The sequence below is a fragment of the Lutjanus erythropterus genome, chromosome 13, assembly GCF_056507025.1.
Source record: "Lutjanus erythropterus isolate fLutEry1 chromosome 13, fLutEry1.hap2, whole genome shotgun sequence".
Classification (NCBI taxonomy): domain Eukaryota; kingdom Metazoa; phylum Chordata; class Actinopteri; order Lutjaniformes; family Lutjanidae; genus Lutjanus; species Lutjanus erythropterus.
Genome location: NC_139329.1, coordinates 23,721,851 through 23,732,550, shown reverse-complemented (window position 1 = coordinate 23,732,550; position 10,700 = coordinate 23,721,851). Strand labels below are relative to the sequence as shown.

Sequence of the window (10,700 nt, the reverse complement as noted above, 5' to 3'; positions counted from 1 at the left end):
AAGATGTTCCACTGGGCTCTGAGACATTGTGATGAGGATTTTTAACAACTTTTTGACATTTTATAGACTTAAAAATCAATAGATGAACTGTGAAAATAATCAGCATAATGAAGATAATCATGAGTTGCAGCCCTACTGCTGGGTCAAACTAATGAGACACTGAGTCAAAATTATGAAATACTAAATCAAAACAACACAACAGAATTATGAGTGTGTTAGTGCCATTATGCAATATTATGAGGTAGTGAGTCAAATACATTAAATATGAAGTAAAAAAATGAAGTTATAATTTTAGTAAATTTAATATTTATTATTTTATACCATATATGACTTTTTATTGGGGCTGCAAATATGGATTATTTTCATTGTCAATTAATATGTCAATTATTTTCCCAATTAATCAATTAGTTTTGTATATAAAATGTCACAAAATGGTTAAAAATGTCTCTCAGTGTTTCCAAAAACCCAATATGATGTCCTCACATGTCTTGCTTTGTCCACAGGATATTCCATTACTATCACAGAGAAGCAAAGAAACTAGAAAATAATCAGATTTAAGAAGCTGCCACACTGCCTTGCTTACTGACAGTTTTTAAAAGGTGGAGTAAACAAGCCACAGACAATCATCTTCAGTTTGTCCGTTTCACCTGTTTTCTGTAGGTCTTGTGAAAGGTGCCACCAGCTGTTAGTTGGCTGTCATGACTGTAAAAAAGGGAGATTTTTTTTGTCCTCCAGGACAGTTGTTTAGACAGCAGGATGAGATGATGGGGGCACATTGTAAACAAACAGGTTACTCGAGTGTAAGTCAGCCATCTGGACTCAGCGTGAGTTTATCTACTGCTGTGCTTCACTGAGGGAGGAGCTCTCTGCTTCCAGACCCACTCTCCTCAGTGACTCTGAGTACTTTCTCCTTCCAATACTGACAATGTCCTCAATCTCATCTGCCAGGTCCCTCCTGCCGCTCTCTATCATCGCAGCCACAAGCCTCGAAACCGCCCCTGGTCCTGCATTCCTCTGTCCCCGGGCCCAGTGGAACAGCATGTCCAGCACCAAACCTCCCAGGTTGTCTCTGGTGAGGAACACAGAACATACGCAAGACACTTTACATCAACTACAGCGACCTACATAAGGATTAAAAAATAACTGATGTAAACATATAGATAGACAGATAATATTTAAAATATTGGTGGTTCTCATATCCCTGCAGGATTATATTCTTTAATTGGAATAACCAAATATGGCAGGGGTCATTTTCAAGGCCACTGAACCCTTTACTGAGAGGGACGGAGCAAGGAGCAAATGTTAATTTGGTGGAAGTCACTCTGAGGACGCCCTAGGGGTCATGAAACCCCTGTTGAAGATCTATGATCTATGGCGTCGAGCAGTCCTGTATGTTTTATTTTCACTGTAGGAATAAATCATTGGTAACAGTTTCTGAAGGTAATGTCTATCAGGCACTACAAGCACATTCATAAAAATGTATAAAACTTTTTATAAATGTTTATAATCATGCATGACAACGTATGGTTTATTATAACATTAGAACTGCCATACCTTTAGCCAGTTATAAAGACACCTAGAGACCTCCTCTAAAGTATCATAACAGATTATAAATTCAAAGCTCCTCGTGGTATTTGATGTCCTGGGAATGAGACTCAACAGTAAACTATCTTTCTGGTTCATTTATGAACAGCTTAAACAAATCCTACTGATTCTACCTTTAAGTAAAGTGACAGCACTTTATAAGGTTATTAGCAATCGTGTATCACTCTGGTGTGGAGTTTTAAAGCATTGTGAATGCCGAACTTATAATACATTATGTGCACCATGTGTCTATTCGTGTGTGGTAGTAAGTTCTCCATGCAGTTGGAAGGTAGACCATTTGTAGATATTTTTGTATCAAGTCTTAGATTTAGGCGATATGTTCCACCTGTTTTCTGAAGGAAAACATTCCTTGGGCAACTTCCATCAAATACACAATCAATAAAATCACATGTTAATGACTCCCCATAAAAGAAAACGTAGACAGAAAACCATCTATACATGTATGTGTGGTTTTTCCATAATGCACTTTTTCTGCTCCTCCAGGATGCGTCATGAGAGGTTTTCTGAGCATGAGGAGTAGGGGGGAGGGACAGATGAGCACCAGTCTGTGTGTAATCTCCTGCAGTGTCCCAGATGGCTTAGTGATGGCTGACAGTGCAGATTAAAACAATCAAAATTCTCTACCATTTCTCTCCCACTGCGGTTCTCCTTCAGTCACATTACATCTCACTCCATCTTCCCCTCGAGGCTCTGGCTGTGTTAACACACGTGTGCACGCACTGCTTACATCATCCACTCCTGCAGAGGTGCTTTAAACGTGCACGTTTATCTCCTGCAGTTTTACACGGTTTTCTCTATATTTAACAAAAGATCTAGATTAAAAGGTAAGATTGATGTCGGAATTCTTTAATAAGTTTATTTTTATTTCCCTATTATAACTGAGTTCTGCTTTCACATTAATGTGAATTACAAATGCTGTTGAGATCAGTTCAGAAGTTTTGACAGAACAAGCTGCAGTTCTTCATCCCTACCTGTGCTTGTACTGTATTCTGTCCAAGTCCTGGTAGCTTAAGCCAAGATTGATGCCAATAACACGCCAGTCCTGTCCTATCTGAAGAGAGATGGACAGCAAGTTGGCTTCTGTGAGGTAGCCGCTCTCAGGGTCACCCAGGTTCAGAGGAGGATATTGGAGCTCTTCCATGATGAAATTATTTTCTGAGTTTAGAGCCTGCGACGAAACAGAGAGGAGATAAATGTGTAGTGTTTCCCTCAGGCTATGATCTTATTCCTACTTCAGTTGGAAGAAATACACATTTAGTTTGGATGTTAAATACTTATGTGTATGAGATGGACACATATTTTGTCTTATTTTACTTTTCTTGCTATCCAATAAGAATAATATAATATCACATTATAAGGATATATATAAGGATATAAGGTTCATTGTGATTCGTTTACTATCCAGAAATACAAAAATATCATTATCTTATGAAATAAGGAAAAAAAAATTGTCACTCCAACTGACAGGAAGTCTTAGTGGTAAAGTTGCAAGCCACTGGTTGTCAGGTCCTTTCCTCTTCCTCACCACTTCCTCTGGCAGACTGTCAGGAATCTCCCCTCTATAAAAAGACACCTGTAAAAGAGCAGAGGTGCACAGAAACGTCACTATCTGCACCTGTTCAACCAACAAAATTATTGATTTTCACTTTAAACATTCTTTTCTTAGCACAGACGCTGTTGCTATGCTAGTGTTAGTCTATTGTGTCTTCATTTGTAAAGGTCAACAGATCACTGATTTTATGCCCTGACAACTGTAATTTACATATTTAAAATCTTCTTTAACAAGTCTTTATGGTATCAAGTGTGATGGATGGATGGATGGATGGATGGATAATGGCCAATAAGATATGCTGTGTTGCACTCAAGTAGGCCAGTGTGGAAAGAAAAAAATATATACACTAGAGAAATTGCCAAATCTGCTCTTGAGTTAAATTACTGAAATTAAAAGCTCATTAGAGAGCATAGAGAGAAACCCCCATGTATTTTAAAGTGGATTTTCGATGAAAAAACCCACAAATCTGTTTTGTTTTTCTTATCAGCTCTGAGTGCTTTGACTTTTGTGATGCTGATGCTAAAATCAACATAAAGGATTATTTGGGTACCGCTATGACTGAAAAAAAATGGCTATCAGGAGAACAAACCCCATAACTGTTAGCTATGGTAGGGGTTTCAGTTTCAATTTCTAATTGAAAGTGAAATGAGCTTTCAGTTTCAATAATCAAAATGAAAAGCAGGACCAGTCATTCACAAGGCCAACTTCCATCAAACTGGGCTCGATAGTCCAACAATGGCATAGTCATCAGCGCTGAAAAAAAAAAAAATCGTGGATTTGGAGACCCAGGCTGATGTAATAGCAACTACAGGTTGGCAGTGTTTTTCATTTTGGCAAGTTGGTACCATTAAATGTATCCCAAATTAGCTATTAGCAGTTCCTGTTTGTAACGTACCCACAGATGTACTGACAACTATTTCTGGATTACTTTGAAACAATGTGATCATTCTCAGGCAAGTTCTGAAACATCTTTTTTCTTTGATATTTATGTGGATTTACAGATGTTCATCCTTGATGGACACCAGAGATAATGATATCCTCAGGGAGCATAAGTCACTCTGAGTGATAACAATGAATTAGATTTGACTGAGTTATCACTCAAAGGGGGTTAGGACTATGAGTTTTGACTCAAATTCACTTGCTTGTTGCCCCCTGGGGAGACTTTGGGATTTCCCTTATATCTCATGTCTATTATCAACCACACCCTGTAATTTTCCAAAGGTCAAAACACCATCCGGAAAGATGAGTTCAGTTACAGAGGAGTACAGTGAATATTTTGTTTTCCCCCTCCCTGTAATGTTAACGTCATGTGTATTGGCCTTCAATGTGGAATGTACTGTAATGCATGTAGGTGTACAATCTGTTACTGATTGTTTGTTCAACTATAATGTCAGTGAGGTCATGTAGTCCTTGCACCGCCATGTACGGTGGAAATGGGTCTGTGTTTCTATGTGTGCAAACAGAAAACAGAGCAGAAATCATTATTCCAGTCAGTGCACTGTGTTATCTGTTGAACATGATGTCTGTCTTACTTGTCCCCTCACTGGACCCTTCTGACCCTGAGCTGGACAGATGTACACTTCCTTCAGATTCTTCAGGCTGGAGTAAAACTCAAAACGCAGTCTTCCCCCGACACAGTCTGGTCTCTCTGGAGAAAACAGGAAAATACCATCTCAAGACTTCTTACAAATACTTGTTTCAGGACAATTATTACATAACAACACATCATAAGATCTTGGGAGGAAAGGGAGCAGGAGAAAAAAAAAAAAAGATGTTTACATAAGATAGATCCTCAAAGAGGACTTCAGACCTGTGCTGATATCTAAGCCCCTCTCAAAGCCAGCGAAGAACTGCTCTCCCTCCAGCATTTCACACAGATCTGAGGGCTGAGGTCCGTCATATTGCTCTGACAAAGACTGCACTCTGCCGTCCACCTGGGCAAGAAGCATCACAAACACTGTCTAGCATTTATGCATAAATGTTACGATTTAATTCACACCCTGAGAGTTACAAACCTTGTTAGAGGGTAAACACTGTAGCATGACCTGTGAGGGGTCAGTCTTCCGCTGGAGGACGAGAAACTGGACTTTGAACTGTTTTAGCCTTTGATAGACCTTCCTGACCACCCCGCTGACACAGCGTGTGGTGGTGTACCAGAGCCAGTACCTGTGATGGGGGACACAAAACTGTATTATAACCACAATGTAAATACATTGGATCACTGCAATTCACAGTAACGTGGAGTTCCAGTTGCTATTTGGTTTCAGGTATGATTTTGGGTAAAATCATACCTTAATTTATGTACTGCATTTATTAATATTACTGATCATTTACATATTTAGCAAATTTTATTTAATCAAGCCTTTTGTTCTACAACTGTACATCGCATCGTGTCCTTTTCACTTTAATTTGGCCAATAAATCCCACCTTGAAGTAACATTACAACCAAGCATCCAGGCTTTTATATGCTGGCATGTGACCAGGAATCGGAAACCCAATGCTTGGTCACATGCCAATGTCCATGAACTGCCTTTAATTTTCAGATAATCATTTATTTTACCCGAGATTTCACAGTTTCCTCTACTAATAGCAGCCAGAGTACAGGATTATTTGCCACTCAGTCTGACTGAGGGTGTGTGTTCAGTGCATATTCTCTAAACGTATACATAAGCTTACCAGGAGAAATGTGTGATGTAGAAAATGGCATACAAATGGGTGACGTAGAGAGACACTTGTGACGTAATGTCAGTCCAGGTTTGGGCAGTGGGGTCTCCATGCAGCAGATGCAAACAGGACATATCTACTGTGTGGCCTGCAGAAGCACCACAGTGTCAATACATGCTAATACAAACATCTATGCAGTGTTAATTTAGTTGACTATTAATTTTCAACACTATTTTTCACTGAAGAAAACAAGATGATTAATAAATAAAAAGGAATTTATGATGACAAAAAACTATGATGAAACTGACACTTCAGTCAACCAACAAAAACAAGACATCAATGTTAGTGAGGGATGAGTTCGGAAGAACTATACTTAATATTAGGCATATGATGAGAGAAAGGAGCTGAAATATAATATACTTAATGTTATTGTAAATAACAGGTTCATAGATGTTTAGATGTTTAGAAACATTTAATCTCATTACACTTTAACTTAACTGGCTAGATGTAGACAACTAAAATTATATTAAGCCAACTAAAACTAGACTAAAACTAAAGCAATTCAGATCACTAAAATACGACTAATACTAAACAGCATTTTAGTTAAAGCAATATGAATAAAACAAGATTAAGAATTGCCGTCAAAATTAACACTTCATCCGTTAGAATGAAGGTATAGGTACGTGGCATATTGTACCTGTGACTCCAGATGGCAGAGGGATCTGAACTTTGATTGGCTGCAGGAAATGTGTGCTGGGAGTCTGGGAGAGGCAGAGAAGAGGGCTGACGGTAGCCTGAGGATCACCACACAGTGTCTGCACCTCTGACACAGACACCTGCAGTACCTACACAGACAGAGACAAACTAAAGACTGTCAAACCTCAGATACCTCAATAACAAACTGATAAAAATATCCATAAACTGTGGTGTTACCTGTAGAGTTATACTGCGGGTCTGCAGGGTGGAGTCTGGAGGGAATTGGAGCTTGATTCCAGGGTCAGAGCTGGACACCAGCAGAGCTCCAGCTGGTGTGACAGAGCAAGTGTCCTTTACTGGATGGGACACCGCCATAAACCAGGAGAACTGGCTCACTGCACAGCAGGCCAGCTACAGGTACACCAAGAGGTCATTTTCTTTTTCCAACACTAATATTACAATTTGTATTATCAACAAAAAAGCTTAAATACAACTGTAATAAAACTCTTTAGCAGTGGGAGGTTTAACTTTACCCTGGCTGGACGTCCACCAGGGTGACTGCTATGGCCTTCGCTTCCTCTCCTCAGAACAGTGGGCAGTGTGCTCCATGACTGTCCATCAAACCTCCGCACCACCACCTCCCTTCTTTTTGTCCGATGATAAGGCACACACACCTCCACAGACTGCAAGGAGTTCAAAATGAAGTACATTTGTATCATATCATATATATACATAAATGTGGTAATTATGTTTGATAAATCCTTTTAGTACCTTTAGAAAGGTAATTCCATGAGGACGAAGCTCCAATGGACGACTCAGTAAGATGTCATGCTCCTCCAACCACACCCACTTCTTTTCTGGCCTTTTCTCCACCCATTCCAGCTTTGTGGTTTTCACCAGGCACCCCGGGGGGAACAGCAGCTCAGCCCCCCCTGGGAGAAACACATGACACCCAGCAGACGAAACACAGAAACTGAGGAGCAAAAGGAGCATGACATCTTTAATCGTAATCCAGTCAGAAACACCTTAATTGAAAATATTGCTGCAGAGATGGAGGAAATGAGGGACACTGTACCTGTGCTGATTAAATCCAAGGTGCAACTCTGGGATCTTTGTTTCTGGTCGATCTGATAGGAAAACAGTGATGCTACAGAGTGAATATGCGGACATATAGAATATAGTCAAAACGATCAATCTGAAGCTCTTTTTTTCCCCTCTGCTCACCAGGTGTAGGAGGGAGAGGAGGAGGGGTTGGGGGTCGTCCCAAAGGATTGTCACGCACACCTATTTTCAGCAGAGGCAGTTTGTTCAGACAGGGTGGGAGCACGCGGAGGTCATTGCTGTAGATGACAAGCTCCCTGAGGGAGAGGAGGGAGCCTGGGAAACAATGAAAACAAGGCTTACTTCACTTACTTTTTTTAAATCTCTGCATTCATGAATTTAACTTACATGAAACAAAATGAGCATTCCAGTTAATCACAGTAACAATCTTTCACTAAAACACCCACCTACCCTCACACCCTTACCCATGCTCTCTGGTAGCTGCTTCAGTTTGTTGTGGGACAATTCCAGCTTAACAAGCTCCTCCAGAGAACCAATTTCATCTGGTACCTGCCGGAGGAGGTTATGAGAAACATCCAGTGTCTGGAGTGCTTTCAGCTGTCCCACACTTGTGGGAAGAGAGACCAGCTCATTCCCAAGGAGGGAGAGGTAGGTGAGGGAAGACAGCCGGCCTAAATCAGGAGGCAGAGCTGAGATGTGGTTGTGACTGAGGAGCAAAGAGGACAACGCAGGCAAGCTGAGAAGGCAGGGAGGCAGACAGGAGAGCTGGTTGAAGGAGAGATCCAGGTGCACCAGATGAGAAAGGGAGGAAACAGATGTGGGCAGCGTGATGAGGAGGCCGGGCAGCGGGTCACCTTGCATGTCATAAAAACAGTGTCCTTGAATTAAGAAAGAAAAGCACAGTTAGAAGCAGAAAAATTGGAGCAAAGCAAGGGAAAAAAGAGAACAACACTTAAATTAAAATGTATTAACATGGTATTGACTAGGGCTGTAAGAAAATATGAAAAAAAATTGATTTAAAAAATAGCAATATATCAATTTTCTTACAGTATTTCAAAATATAACAATATATTAAACCATAACCCCTAAAAACGTATTGTATTGCCAGATTCTAGCCACCAATACACAGCCCTAACATTTACTAGGGCCGCATGATTTAAAAAACAAAAAAAAACAAAAAGGCAATTATTTCTATTATATTTTAATTACAATATGATTTGCAATATTACCAAAGACAGATTTTCTAAAGGCTGCAGTATATTATGTGTAAGCCAGAATATCTCAGGGAGTAAAAATTCTGATATTGATATATATTGTATGTTATTTTATTTAACAGTTTTCTTGGATTCTGTATTTATTTTGCTGTTATGAAGCACTTTGTAACCATGCTTTGAAAGGTGTTATAACAATAAAATTGAGATAAAATCAAAAATGACAACTTTTTTATTTTTAATAATGACAAATAAAAAATTAAATACACTATAAACCTAAAAAATTGTGTTCTGTTTCAAAATGTATCTATGTTAGTCTTTATATCAGACAGCATATACACCAATACTGATAATAAATCAATGTAGCAACCAATATCAGCTCTGCAACAGCTGATATTGGCTGCAGACCATACTGCAATTTTGAAAAAAAAAAAAAAAAAAAAGATTAATTGTTCAGTTCTAGTAATTACTTCATTTATTTTGTGTGTAAGAGTTTGTCCAAGCTTAAAACAACATTGAAACAATGTGCATAAAGCCATTTAATCATCTATGCTCACAAGCAGCTGATACTACATGGTATTAATCAGAGAAGTACCACGAATAGCCAGCGAGCGCAGCTCTGCCAGATGTGGTAGGACATCCAGTGCACCATCCAGGCCTGGTTTATCCTCAGAGCCCAGTCTCAAGTACTGGAGGCTCTTCAGCTGCCCTGGAAGGGAGCCCCACAGTAGCGGCAGCACAGCTGCTCCTCCCTGGTACACATCTAGGGTCAGCCTTGTATCAGTCAACACAGCTGGGAGCTCCACAGAGGGAGGCAAGGGTGGTGTCAGACACAAGGCAGAGGAAGAGGAGGACGAGGATGAAGACACACTGGGATGAGGACGATGGGTGGAGGTGTAAGAGGAGGAGAGGCTTGATATGGAAGGGGCACAGGTGTCCATGAGGCTGGAGGGAGAATCCCTCTCAGGCTCCACATCTTCTGCTTGGCCATCAGGTATCACACCACCTGTTGGTCCAGGCTCTTGATCCTGGTGCACAAGTCCTCTGTACAGCCTCAGAGCCAGCATGTCTATAGAAAGGTCTTCTACTCCACCTCTGGATGCAGGTGTCAGCTCCACTTCTTCAGCCTCCGAACTGCCTGGCTTCTTAATCCCACCAGCTACTTGGTCTTCATCTTCATCAGGACCAGCAGCCTCTTCCTCGCTGCTTCTCTCCATTGAAGCCACTGTTTATAACACCAGACAGGTAGCTAACAGTTTACAACTAGCTAGTCCTATGCTGCTCCGAGGTTTTCTTTCTGCATGATGTGTCTGTAATATAACTCATGATACGACCAGACACAGTCATTGTCATTAAAGCCAGATACAGCTTAATGACTGCCATGAACAGCGACGAGGACTATTTTCCCAGACATATTTGCTGACTGAGGCTGTAACAGTTAAAGTAATGTTAGCTATTGGCTAACCACTACTACTGCAGCGGTATGACATTCACATTAATGTTATCTTAGTATTTACAAATCTGCAGCTACAAATGTGTTCCGTATCTAATGTTACTTATTTATCGGTAAATATACTTTATTAAATAATGCGTAATATTAGTCTCTCGCTAATTCTTTCTCCTAGCTGCTTTCTCTCGGTCCCACTCCGTTTACTTTTACTTCCTTATGTCCAATGTTTTGAAATATCAGTTGCTCGTTCGTTTTTCTGTACAGGGTGCACCGACGGACGACGGGAGGAGACTAATCAGATGTATCGGTCCAAAAATAGAGAGCCCCGCCTCCCCGGTTGCGGCTGTGTTTCACACCGAGCGCCTCGATGCTGGCGCCGCCAAAGTTTCAATTCGGGGCGGGACAGTGGTGTCAACGTGTGCACTGGCTGTCATTACCTGCCCGGCCAGCGGGTGGCGCT

At 40.6% G+C, this 10,700-nt stretch overlaps 1 protein-coding gene across 1 annotated transcript; it reads right to left on the bottom strand.

The window, feature by feature from the left end:
* Nucleotides 1-205: 205 nt before the first annotated feature.
* Nucleotides 206-10,311, bottom strand: pidd1 (p53-induced death domain protein 1). Its single transcript, XM_084734961.1, is given in 16 exon segments — nt 206-841; nt 844-1,069; nt 2,577-2,773; nt 3,071-3,178; nt 4,690-4,805; nt 4,968-5,091; nt 5,173-5,323; nt 5,834-5,969; nt 6,519-6,666; nt 6,755-6,928; nt 7,051-7,200; nt 7,289-7,490; nt 7,593-7,644; nt 7,742-7,894; nt 8,044-8,457; nt 9,386-10,311. Coding segments are annotated over 16 exon segments (3,009 nt in total). The 5' UTR covers nt 10,008-10,311; the 3' UTR covers nt 206-805.
* Between the last annotated feature and the right edge of the window lie 389 nt (nt 10,312-10,700).